Source organism: Oncorhynchus gorbuscha, linkage group LG08 (assembly GCF_021184085.1).
Source record: "Oncorhynchus gorbuscha isolate QuinsamMale2020 ecotype Even-year linkage group LG08, OgorEven_v1.0, whole genome shotgun sequence".
NCBI classification, from domain to species: domain Eukaryota; kingdom Metazoa; phylum Chordata; class Actinopteri; order Salmoniformes; family Salmonidae; genus Oncorhynchus; species Oncorhynchus gorbuscha.
The window spans coordinates 76,392,640-76,406,599 of record NC_060180.1 but is presented as its reverse complement, the minus strand read 5'-3'; the positions used below and the strand labels follow the sequence as shown (position 1 = coordinate 76,406,599).

Genomic DNA, 13,960 nt, shown 5'->3' with positions numbered 1-13,960 from the left:
TAATTTGCACGAGCTCTGAATGAAGCATTGATCTACCTGTGAAACTATTTGTATTTTAGGAGCAGAGCGAGAGAGAGAGAAAGAACAAGAACAATCTAAGACTAAAAAAAAGCAGAGGTGGCAGCCTTGGGTTGACCACGCCTCCAGTAGGTTGACCACGCCTCCAGTGGGTTGACCACACCTTTTTTTCTCCACTCTGATTGGCTATTGTGTCCTTGACCAGAACTCACAGAGGATTTCCATACTGCACCTGGGCTCCAGACGACCTGAAAACATTCCGTCATGACCTCAGTCCTTTTCTGACTCTATTTAAGGCCCCTTGTTTGATTGATTGATCGATTTGTTTATTGATTGTTTGGTTAATTGATCCATGAACCCCAGAACATCAGAAAAATACAGGCAGGATGCTGTTCTGATTTCCTTTAATGAAGTAAGACAATACTACAATATGCCTCAACTAATGGCAATGAAAGCATGTATTTGTGCATAAAATGGGGCCTTAAATAGACAGAATATTCCACTGAGAGAAAATGCAACAACTGATGCCTGTAATGCTCCATTCAACTTGTAGCTCAGTTGGTAGAGCATGGCGCTTGTAACGCCAGGGTAGTGGGTTCGATCCCCGGGACCACCCATACGTAGAATGTATGCACACATGACTGTAAGTCGCTTTGGATAAAAGTGTCTGCTAAATGTCATATATTATGCTTTTGGGTGTGGTTCTGAGGAGGCCACAGTAGGGAATCTCTCATGGTGAAATAATGTATTCATTCAACAGAGATAAAATGTATATCCCTTTTCTCTTCCTGGAAAGAGGGTGAAGAATTCTATCTCTGTTATAGTTCTTATCATCAACAGACCACAAGAGAAAAACATCCAGAGCAATATGATACACACCTGATTCAAACAAGGCTTAAATATCTCAATGATGAAATCAATAAGGCTGAAAAGCTTTTCAATAGTATTATATTCTTCTAGTCACAGATCCTAAAATCTTACACAGTTCTTCTCTGTGGTGGCCTGTTTCTGAGTTGAATTGATTTTCTTTGTATCATCCCCTGTTGTTGCATTCCTTATATTATTTATCCCGTAAACATCCCATTTATATATTCAGAAAGTATTCAGACCACTTGACTTTTTCCACATTTTGTTACGTTACAGGCTCATTCTAAAATGGGTTGAGAGCTGTTTTTCTTCCTCGTCAATCTACACACAACACCCCATAATGACATCACAACACCCCATAATGACATCACAATACTCCTTAATGACATCACAACACCCCATAATGACATCACAACACCCCATAATGACATCACAACACCCCATAATGACATCACAATACCCCATAATGACATCACAACACTCCATAATGACATCACAACACCCCATAATGACATCACAACACCCCATAATGACATCACAACACCCCATAATGACATCACAATACTCCTTAATGACATCACAATACCCCATAATGACATCACAATACCCCATAATGACATCACAATACCCCATAATGATAAAGCAAAAACTGTTTTTTAGAACTGAAACTGAATTATCACATTTACAGAAGTATTCAGACCCTTCTCTCAGTACTTTGTTGAAGCACCTTTGGCAGCGATTACAGACTTGAGTCTTCTTGGGTTTGACGCTACAAGCTTGGCGTACCTGTATTTGAGGAGTTTCTCCCATTCTTCTTTGCAGATCTTCTCAAGCCCTGTTAAGGTGGATAGGGAGCATCGATGTACAGCTATTTTCAGGTCTCTCCAGAGATGTTCGATCAGGTTCAAGTCCGGGCTCTGGCTTGGCCACTCAAGGACATTCAGAGACTTCTCCCAAAGCTGTTTGTCTCGGATGTGTGCTTAGGGTCGTTATCCTGTTGGAAGGTGAAACTTCGCCCCAGTCTGAAGTCCCGAGCACTCTGAAGCAGGTTTTCATCAAGGATTTCGCTGTACTTTGCTCCGTTCATCTTTCCCACGATCTTGACTAGTCTCCCAGTCCCTGCCGATGGAAACATCTCCACAGCATGATGCTGCCACCACCATGCTTCACCGTAGGGATGGTGCCCAGGTTCCTCCAGACATGACGCTTGACATTCACGCCAAAGAGTTCAATCTTGGTTTCATCAGACCAGAGAATCGTGTTTCTCATGGTCTGAGAGTCCTTTAGGTGCCTTTTGGCAAACTCCAAGCGGGCTGTCATGTGCCTTTTAATGAGGAGTGGCTTCCATCTGGCCACTCTACCATAAAGGCCTGATTAGTGGAGTGCTGCAGAGATCGTTTTCCTTCTGGAAGGTTCTCCCATCTCCACAGAGGAACTCTGGAGCTCTGTCAGAGTGACCAGGGGGGTTCTTGGTTATCTCCCTGACCAAGGCCCTTCTCCCCCGATTGCTCAGTTTCGCCGGGTGGCCAGCTCTAGGAAGAATCTTGGTGGTTCCAAACTTCTTCCATTTAAGAATGATTGAGGCCATTGTGTTCTTAGGGACCTTCAATGCTGCAGACATTTTTTGGTACCCTTCCCCAGATCTGTGCCTCGACACAATTCAGTAAAGTTGTAGAAACATCTCAAGGATGATCAATGGAAACAGGATACACCCGCGCTCAATTTAGAGACTCATGGCCAAGGGTCTGAATAGTTATGTAAATAAGATATATGTTTTTAAAATTTTTAATACATTTTTTAAAATTCTAAAATACTGTTTTCAGCTTTGTCATTATGTGTATAGATTGAGTATTTTTTTTATTCAATCCATTTTAGAATATGTTATATATGTCATGACTCTTCTGTGATGATCTAAAGGATCAGGTTACAGTGGGTCCTCTCTACAGCGTGCTCTCTCTCGTAGAGGGGGAGTTTCATGACTCTCCTGTGATGATCTGAAGGATCAGGTTACAGTGGGTCCTCTCTACAACGTGCTCTCTCTCGTAGAGGGGTAGTGTCATGACTCTTCTGTGATGATCTGAAGGATCAGGTTACAGTGGATCCTCTCTACAACGTGCTCTCTCTCGTAGAGGGGTAGTGTCATGACTCTTCTGTGAGGATCTGAAGGATCAGGTTACAGTGTGGCTGCTCTGTGCTCTCTCTCGTACAACGTGAGGATCTGAAGGATCAGGTTACAGTGGGTCCTCTCTACAACGTGCTCTCTCTCGTAGAGGAGGAGGGGGGGGAGAGCGGGAAGTCAGCTGTTTTATGGGCGGTCATAAAATACGCTGCCTATATGCTCTGTGGTGTTCAAGGTTGGAATGTAGAGACCCTTGGACATCCAAAGTTGGAATAATTAAACAATATTTATATTTTTGAGAATGTAGGAGTGGTTCGTGGACCCTTATGGGACAGTCATGAATTTCCACTTCCTGTTTGGAAATTTGCCTGCCCTGAGTTCTGTTATACTCACAGACATAATTCAAACAGTTTTAGAAACTTCAGAGTGTTTTCTATCCAATAGTAATAATAATATGCATATATTAGCATCTAGGACATAGTAGGATGCAGTTCACTATGGGCACGCAATTCATCCAAAGTGAAAATACTGCCTCCTATCCCTAACAGGTTTAATGGACAGTCATGATGAGTGTGTTTGATTTGGTGACCTCATGAAGGACAGGAAACACACATAACTGTATCTCTTAAAGTGTCAATTTCCCAGCTGTCAGGTTTACATCTAGATGTTGGATAAAATTAGTAAATATTAAACTATTTGTGAGAAGATGTAATGTGATTTTGGCTTTCTAAAGTTTTAACTAGTCAGTGGCCCCAGTGAGGCCGAACATTACATCAGGTGTCATGGAATCGCCCTAAAACCACTTCCTACAGAATGTACATTAAGTCAGAGAACTCCGGGATGGAGTCCCCACGTTGTAATGGCTCCAATTCTACAGACCATTAGACTAGAAAACATGCAGCTGACGCTACACGTGAAATGGTTAAGAACTACCACTCTATAGGCCATGGAGACCATACAATGTGTAGTTTTGGCTACACGGCTGGAAGTGGTTAAACTCTGAGACTATCGATCACTACAGAATAAGAGCAAATCCTAGACGTATAATTACTTGTCTGTAGCTGGAGATTACATAAGTCTAGTATGAGAATAACGACAACCACGGTAGCATCTATCTATGCAACGACCATCTCTAGGCCTGACATATCCATTACAACAGAGCAGCAGAGAAAGCTACAACTTCGAAAGACATTGTGACTTCTGGGGAAGTTACCCAGAGACTCTCTGATGAACTGACTCTCCAGCAGACTGACCATCGTTTCCAACAGAGAAGACAACAACGGCATACAGGCGTAAATATAAACACATTGCAATTATTTTCGAATGAGCGGCCGTTCATGTGTGAAGGATTAGCATTTCAATGAATATAATTATAGACTGTAGTGAATCCATTTCGTCTTTCCCACTCTTTCTCAGTCCCCACCCCTTTCCTTTGTCTACCAAGCCTTCATATCGGCTTAGTCCACTAGGGACTTTTTCTTTGTATCATCCAAATATCTACTGTTGGTTTGTTATGTGATTCTGTGTGATTATTTAATTAGTTAGTAAATAAATAATTAAGCCAATTTGTATATCGCTGATTCATGATTTAGGCTAGGGTTCGTACAGATATCCAAGGGTTTGCGATGTTCAGTTACGAGAACTGATGAGGTAATAATGCATTAATAGAAGACTGTAATCGATAAGATAATAAAATATCTGAAGAGTTATATTCGGGAAATTAACACTCCATAAACAAACATTTTTCCGTGGTGCCCCGACTTCCTAGTTAATTAAAGTTACAGGATTAGTTTAATCGTATAATTAAATTACAGATAGAGAATTGATTTGATAAAATAACAGACTTCACATTTAATGATAGTCACAGACACGACAGCTGTAACGTAACAAAATGTGGAAAAGGCGAAGGGGTCTGAATACCTTCCGAATGCACTGTATTACCCAGCATCCTTTACTCCTGTTCCCCTACTGTGGCTCTTCTGTTCAAGGACATAATTCCGTTTCACCAATTACAATACTTTTAAAGTCTCTGCCCAAGTCACCTCAAACCTGTGCCATGTCTTACCAAACAAACTAATGCAATTATTCTGTGTCTAACTTTGTGTGTTGTTTCCCTGCCCTCATCAACTTCATCCCACTAAGTAGGCTTTTGGAATCAAACCAACCTCTGCTGCCTCACATTTACCTAGTTTACACCCCAAAGCATCACCTGCTTTTCAAACCCTTTCCTCCAGTTAATATTAACAGCACCTTGCTCTCTACTTCTCAGTGGTGAGAAGTGGAGATTATTACTTGTTTGAAACCGACAGTGAAGAAGAGGAGGAAGAGATGGAGAGAAGAGAGGGTCTACTGCCTCCCAAGAAGTCGGCGTTTCAGGTGAGGAATAGAACAACGACAAAGTAGTTACCGGTATTACCGGTATGTGAAATATTATATTGTATTTATTGTTCAGTTCAGTTTAAGATCATCTGTTGCTAGTTGGAAAATGTGTTCTTTCTGCTCTGACACTTTCTTCAATATAATCTAATTCTGTTTTCTACTAACTCTCCCACCACCCTTTGTCCCTCCTCTTCAGGAAGCTATTGGGAAGTTTGCCTCAGCCCTTATAGCTCTGCCCAGATCTATCATTAAACTTCCAAAAGCCATCTTTCAGTATGTAATCAGGGCAGCCAAGGTACAAAAACAATAGATTCAGCATCTCCTCTTACCATAGCCTGTGAGACTGTATCCTCAGTCTGTGTAGACTGTATCCTGTGTCGTCAGCATGTGTAGTCTGTATCCTCAGTCTGTGTAGTCTGTATCCTCAGTCTGTGTAGTCTGTATCCTCAGTCTGTGTAGTCTGTATCCTGTGTCTCAGCATGTGTAGTCTGTATCCTCAGTCTGTGTAGTCTGTATCCTCAGTCTGTATCCTCAGTCTGTGTAGTCTGTATCCTGTGTCCTCAGCATGTCTTCGCCATTTAACCCAACCCCTCTGAATCATTCCTTTGATTGAATTGAATCCTAACTTGAAATCAGTGTGTGTTTCTCACGTTTTCGTACAAATCCTCTGTCAGCATCAACAGATAGTTGGAGTTAAGCATCTCACACATCTCAAATTAGGATCCGTCTCGTTATGTTCGAACTCTAACATTGTGCTTCCTGTACTGTACTGTCCCAGTTTGTCTACCATGTCTGGATAACAGACTCCAAGACAGCCATGAAGAAACGAAGCAAAGAGAAGCACAAGTTCTGGAAGAGGTACACCAAGAGAGAAAAACACAAAAAGAACCAGATGGATGGTGAGTGTGGGTTCTGGAAGAGGTAGACCAAGAGAGATAAACACAAAAATAACCAGATGGATGGTGAGTGTGGGTTCTGGAAGAGGTAGACCAAGAGAGATAAACACAAAAATAACCAGATGGATGGTGAGTGCGGGTTCTGGAAGAGGTAGACCAAGAGAGATAATCACAAATGATGAACCAGGTACACCAGGAGACAAACACAAGAAGGAAGTTAATCAGGAGTAGGGTTGTAAAAGTCGGGTAACTGTCCCAAAATGACCAGACTTTCCAGAAACCCCGTTTGGAGGATTCCTCAATTTTCTGCTTATTCCATCCTGATTCCAAGAGTATTCCAACCTGGATTTGTGGAAAAACCTATGAATTTTGGTAAAGTTAGCAGAATTATGCAAGCCTAATCAGAAGAGTAAGCCAGAGTCAGTGGTATAAAGAAGCATACACACTATATTCTTGATTGTCAGTCTATTCATAATGTAAGTAATGTACTGTGGAGGTCTTCAGCCCTATCAAAAGAGGCTTGGTTGTGAAAAGGCAGGGTGAGAGTGGGCAGCCCAGACGTGTACCCCAGAATATTATCTAGTAGAACGGGTGCTTACTGCTCATACATGCACAGTCATTATAATCCAAATCTACTCTGTTATATGTGCATTAAGTTATTGTTGTCACACCTTGGTCTTAGTATTTTGTGTTTTCTTTATTTATTTGGTCAGACCAGGGTGTGACATGGGTTATTGTGCTGTGTTTTTTGTCTTGGGGTTTTGTGGGGGTCTAAGTAGTCTATGGCTGCCTGAGGCGGTTCTCAATCAGAGTCAGGTGATTATCGTTGTCTCTGATTGGGAGCCATATTTAGGCAGCCATATTCTGTGAGTGTTTCGTGGGTGATTGTTCCTGTCTTTGTGTTTGCACCAGATAGGGCTGTTTCGGTTTTCCTTATTTTCATTTCGCTATTTTTGTAGTTTCTGTATGTATAGTTTTTCCTTCATTAAAATATCATGAATCATCATCACGCTGCATTTTGGTCTGATCCTTGTTCTACCTCTTCGTCAGAGGAGGAGATAGAAGAGAGCCGTTACAATTGTATCATTGTGTTATTCTCTGTCAGTTATTGTTTTGTTGTTATTGTTTTGTTGTGTTATTCTCTATATGTTATTGTTTTGTTGTTATTGTTTTGTTGTGTTATTCTCTATATGTTATTGTTTTGTTGTTATTGTTTTGTTGTGTTATTCTCTATATGTTATTGTTTTGTTGTTATTGTTTTGTTGTGTTATTCTCTATGTTATTGTTTTGTTGTTATTGCTTTGTTGTGTTATCTTCTATGATATTGTTTTGCTGTGTTATTCTCTATATGTTATTGTTTTGTTGTGTTATTCTCTATATGTTATTGTTTTGTTGTTATTGTTTTGTTGTGTTATTCTCTGTAAGTTATTGTTTTGTTGTTATTGTTTTGTTGTGTTATCCTCTATATGTTATTGTTTTGTTGTGTTATCCTCTATATGTTATTGTTTTGTTGTTATTGTTTTGTTGTGTTATTCTCTATATGTTATTGTTTTGTTGTTATTGTTTTGTTGTGTTATTCTCTATATGTTATTGTTTTGTTGTTATTGTTTTGTTGTGTTATTCTCTATACGTTATTGTTTTGTTGTTATTCTCTAAATGTTATTGTTTTGTTGTGTTATTCTCTGTAAGTTATTGTTTTGTTGTGTTATTCTCTATACGTTATTGTTTTGTTGTTATTGTTTTGTTGTGTTATTCTCTGTAAGTTATTGTTTTGTTGTGTTATTCTCTATATGTTATTGTTTTGTTGTTATTGTTTTGTTGTGTTATTCTCTATGTTATTGTTTTGTTGTTATTGTTTTGTTGTGTTATTCTCTATACGTTATTGTTTTGTTGTGTTATTCTCTATACGTTATTGTTTTGTTGTGTTATTCTCTGTAAGTTATTGTTTTGTTGTGTTATTCTCTATACGTTATTGTTTTGTTGTTATTGTTTTGTTGTGTTATTCTCTGTAAGTTATTGTTATGTTGTGTTATTCTCTATATGTTATTGTTTTGTTGTTATTGTTTTGTTGTGTTATTCTCTATGTTATTGTTTTGTTGTTATTGTTTTGTTGTGTTATTCTCTATACGTTATTGTTTTGTTGTTATTGTTTTGTTGTGTTATTCTCTATATGTTATTGTTTTGTTGTTATTGTTTTGTTGTGTTATTCTCTATAAGTTATTGTTTTGTTGTGTTATTCTCTATATGTTATTGTTTTGTTGTTATTGTTTTGTTGTGTTATTCTCTATATGTTATTGTTTTGTTGTTATTGTTATTGTTTTGTTGTTATTGTTTTGTTATTCTCTATATGTTATTGTTTTGTTGTGTTATTCTCTATATGTTATTGTTTTGTTGTTATTGTTTTGTTGTGTTATTCTCTATATGTTATTGTTTTGTTGTTATTGTTTTGTTGTGTTGTCCTTTGTAAGTTATTGTTTTGTGTTGTTATTCTGTAGGTCATGTGACTATAGAGTTCGGAGAGACAGAGGAGGATCAGAAGGGAGGAGAGGAGAAGAAGTCTGATGGACCAGGTGGGTGCCACAGCCCCTTTGAAATACTGTAGTATATTGAAGAAATAAGGCCTGAATGCTGATTGGCTGACAGCTGTGGTATATCAGACCGTATACCACGGGTATGACAAAGCATTTATTTGTACTGCTCTAATTATGTTGGTAACCAGTTTATAATAGCAATAAGGCACCTCGGGGGTTTGTGGTATATGGCCAATATACCACGGCTAAGGGCTATAGAACAACCCTTAGCCGTGGTATATTGTCCATATACCACGCTCCTTCAGGTCTTATTGCTTCAATATACCATGGCTTTCAGCCAACAGCATTCATGAGCCAAACTACCCAGTTTATAGTTATATCCAAAACACATGTTAAAACCACATACATGGAGAGACCAACCTCAATGCAATATAAATAATTTAAATACATATATATTATCCTTACTATAGTTTACTCAGAGTCAATAATGGTCAATAGCAATGTGATTGTGAGTGTTGATATGATGACTTCTTCAGTTGAATAGACTGGTATTATGACTACTTTAGTTTGAATAGACTGGTATTATGACTACTTTAGTTTGAATAGACTGATTGTATGTCGCTTTGACGAAGAGTGTACGGTAAATGTAACTTCTCTACGTCCCACCAGACAACGTCTTGAAGCGAGTGTTCAACATCATCAAGTTCACCTGGGTGTTGTTCCAGACCACGGTGGAGAGCTTCACCAAATGGATGAACAACGTGTGTAGAGAACACATAGACATCTCCACCGTGCTGCGCATTGAGAGATGCATGCTCACTAGAGAGGTCAAAAAGGTATCTTTCTCTCTCTCTCTTTCTCTCTCTCTCTCTTTCTCTCTCTCTCTCTGTCTCTCTCTCTCTCTCTCTCTCTCTCTCTCTCTCTCTCTCTCTCTCTCTCTCTCTCTCTCTCTCTCTCTCTCTCTAAGAAAGGGGAACCGGTCTCAACATGACGGAGAGTAAGACAGGGGAACCCGTATCAACATGATGGAGAGTAAGACAGGAACCCGTCTCTACATGACGGAGAGTAAGACAGGGCGACCCGTCTCTACATGACGGAGAGTAAGACAGGGGAACCCGTCTCTACATGACGGAGAGTAAGACAGGGGAACCGGTCTCTACATGACGGAGAGTAAGACAGGGGAACCGGTCTCTACATGACAGAGAGTAAGACAGGGCAACCCGTCTCTACATGACGGAGAGTAAGACAGGGGAACCGGTCTCTACATGACAGAGAGTAAGACAGGGGAACCCGTCTCTACATGACGGAGAGTAAGACAGGGGAACCGGTCTCTACATGACGGAGAGTAAGACAGGGCAACCCGTCTCTACATGACGGAGAGTAAGACAGGGGAACCGGTCTCTACATGATGGAGAGTAAGACAGGGGAACCCGTCTCTACATGACGGAGAGTAAGACAGGGGAACCCGTCTCTACATGACGGAGAGTAAGACAGGGGAACCCGTCTCTACATGACGGAGAGTAAGACAGGGGAACCCGTCTCAACATGACGGAGAGTAAGACAGGGGAACCCGTCTCTACATGACGGAGAGTAAGACAGGGGAACCCGTCTCAACATGACAGAGAGTAAGACAGGAACCCGTCTCTACATGACGGAGAGTAAGACAGGGGAACCCGTCTCAACATGACGGAGAGTAAGACAGGGGAACCCGTCTCTACATGACGGAGAGTAAGACAGGGGAACCGGTCTCTACATGACGGAGAGTAAGACAGGAACCCGTCTCAACATGACGGAGAGTAAGACAGGGGAACCCGTCTCTACATGATGGAGAGTAAGACAGGGGAACCCGTCTCTACATGACGGAGAGTAAGACAGGGGAACCCGTCTCTACATGACGGAGAGTAAGACAGGGGAACCCGTCTCTACATGACGGAGAGTAAGACAGGGGAACCCGTCTCTACATGACGGAGAGTAAGACAGGGGAACCCGTCTCTACATGACGGAGAGTAAGACAGGGGAACCCGTCTCAACATGACGGAGAGTAAGACAGGGGAACCCGTCTCTACATGACGGAGAGTAAGACAGGGGAACCCGTCTCTACATGACGGAGAGTAAGACAGGGGAACCGGTCTCAACATGACGGAGAGTAAGACAGGGGAACCCGTCTCTACATGATGGAGAGTAAGACAGGGGAACCCGTCTCTACATGATGGAGAGTAAGACAGGGGAACCTGTTAAAAAATGAAACCGTGACTCTTCTACAGACGATTTCATATTTTCACCACCAGGAATGGTAAAGGTCGAAACCCATCTGTTAAAATCAATAACTGACAAACTGTGTCGACTGGGTATACTTGAATTAGTCAATGAGGATATAAAAGAGTTGTAGGCCTCGGGATGAGTGATGAAAAAGCTGCGATATTGGAGAAAGACAAACAAGTCAAGACAGTCAATTTAATGAACTGAATTTAATGAACTTGAAAAGGAGAACGCCGTTCTGAGAGAAGCCTTACTTGACATACAGACTAGATCCATGAGAGAGAATCTGGTACTTACAGGTGTCCAAGAGAAAGAAGGAGAAGTTCCTGAATGTGTAGTTAGAGAGTTTCCTCTTCATAGCGCTTCAGATCCCACACGAAGCTATCGACAAAATCCAACTCGATCATGTACACCACTTTGGACAGAGAGGGCAGAGGTATGAAAGCCCAATCGTTGCCAAATGTGCTTTCTTTAAAGATCAAATAATGGCTAAAAGCCTGGGTAAAAGACTTGCTGGCACGAAAATAGGCACGAATGACCAGTTCCCCGAAGGAAACTGAACGAGTGACCGGTTCCCAAAGGAAACTGAACGAATGACCAGTTCCCGAAGGAAACTGAACGAATGACCAGTTCCCCGAAGGAAACTGAACGAATGACCAGTTCCCCGAAGGAAACTGAACGAATGACCAGTTCCCGAACGAAACTGATCGAATGACCAGTTCCCGAAGGAAACTGAATGAATGACCAGTTCCCGAAGGAAACTGAACGAATGACCAGTTCCCGAAGGAAACTGAACGAATGACCAGTTCCCCGAAGGAAACTGAACGAATGACCAGTTCCCGAAGGAAACCGAACGAATGACCAGTTCCCGAAGGAAATTGCAGAACGCGCGTATAGTTCTGTATCCAATTTTTCAAGGAAAATAGATTGAAAGTGAAACGCATAGCCTTCGTAGTCAATAAACCGTATCTTGACAACCAGTTGTTCAGAGACACAAAGACTACTCCATGGCTATTTAGGAAACAAATAAGGAAACACACAATTATAGCCCGGTTATGGATTGTAATAACACAACAAAAAATATAGCTTTTCTGTCTATCTTCTAATTGGAACACAAAAGCACTAATTCAACATGGTGGAGATAAAAACACCCTCTCTGTAAACAGAAGGCCCAGTATGTGTGGATGGCGTGGTGTGTGTTTTTTGGTGTTTGGTAGCGTTGAGTGAGAAAGGAAATGGTTGCAATATCCCAGAACCAATGTATTGCTGTGGGAGGGCTTTCAATGTTGTTCAGATGATGGATATACTTTTATAATGAATTATACATCTTATTTATTTATTGTCCTATCATGGTGGAACAGTGTTTTAAAATAAATTATTCATTTAATTTATTTATTGTCCTGTCATAGGGAACTACATTTAAAAAATAAATTATACATCTAATTTATTTATAATCCTATATTGATGGGACGGTCCACAACCCTATACCCTAGACACCCACCTGAATGACCCAGATACTAAAGAGAAGTCCCTAACTGTTTTATGGGCCTGCTGTAAGCGGTCTGTATGCAGCCAAAATGCAGTCAGAAACCAAGAGCAGCACTGCCCCCTCAACTTAGGTTATGTCTAAAAAAGTCCGTTATAAATTCTTCTGTCCATCTAGTATCATCTAGTAGGCTTTGATTAAATTTCCAATATCCTCGCTCCAACACATTTTTGTCTGTCATAGTTGAAGTGTACCTATGATGAAAATTACAGGCCTCTCTCATCTTTTTAAGTGGGAGAATTTGCACAATTGGTGGCTGACTAAATACTTTTTGCCCCACTGTACATGGCGGAAGCTTAATCAAGCATCTCGATTACTTTCTTATGTCATTGTCTCTGGCACCAAAAGTTTAAAAAGTGTTGATAGGGGACAGAATGCGTTTGGATCATCACATAATTGGCATATATATTACTCTTACAGAATTTCCATGTGGGCGAGGATATTTTTGGAAATTTAATCAAAGCATACTAGATGATAACTTGTTTAGAACTAGGACAGAAGAATTTATAACAGACTTTTTTAGACATAACATAGGTACAGCAGATCCCCTTATTGTATGGGACACTTTGAAATGTGCCTTTAGAGGCCATGTAACTCATCTATAAAACAAAAGCAATTTAGATCAAAAGAGTGCATATTAACAAAGGAAATTGAAGGACTAACAGTACAGGTAGATAGCAATATAAACTGTACCATAGAGGCACAGAATAAGTTAGAGGAAAAGCTAAAAGAAATGAAGGAATTTATTCCAGAAAGATCCAGTGTAATATATTATAAAAATAAAGAGAACTGGATGGAATATGGGGAAAAATACACCAAATTACTTTCAACAGAAATGCTACCAAACAAAATGTGTTGAAAATCGTTACAAATGGAGTCACGCATAATTCACCGAATGGTCAGGGTAGCTCAGTTGGTAGAGCATGGCGCTTGTAACGCCAGGGTAGTGGGTTCGTTCCCCCGGACCACCCATACGTAGAATGTATGCACACATGACTGTAAGTCGCTTTGGATAAAAGCGTCTGCTAAATGGCATATATTATTATTATTATTATTATTATATTTAGAAAGAGGAAGTAAAGTACTTTAATAAGAATATGTTTTCATTTCAGGCTCCTCCATCTCCACTAACTGAAACTAATTGTATGGATTTTTTCCCCTATTAATAATGTAAAATTAACATCTGTACAGAAAGACTCATGTGAAGCACAAATTACAGAGGAGGAACTTGTTGATGCAATTAAAGCCTTTAAGGCTGGGAAAACTCCAGGGCTGGACGGCATACCAGTGGAAGTATACTAAACCTTATGATATAGTCAACGTTTCGTCCACTCCTATATAAATG

At 40.3% G+C, this 13,960-nt stretch overlaps 1 protein-coding gene across 1 annotated transcript in view; it reads left to right on the top strand.

Annotated features, from left to right (window-relative positions):
- LOC124040701 (piezo-type mechanosensitive ion channel component 2-like) overlaps nucleotides 1-13,960 on the top strand; it is a 202,099-nt gene that overhangs the window by 138,116 nt on the left and 50,023 nt on the right. Inside the window, exons 31-35 of the mRNA XM_046357776.1 lie at nucleotides 76-146; nucleotides 5,274-5,380; nucleotides 6,162-6,282; nucleotides 8,775-8,849; nucleotides 9,480-9,646. Of these exons, the coding sequence (XP_046213732.1) occupies nucleotides 76-146; nucleotides 5,274-5,380; nucleotides 6,162-6,282; nucleotides 8,775-8,849; nucleotides 9,480-9,646 (541 nt within the window). The remainder of the gene's footprint in view (nucleotides 1-75; nucleotides 147-5,273; nucleotides 5,381-6,161; nucleotides 6,283-8,774; nucleotides 8,850-9,479; nucleotides 9,647-13,960) is intronic.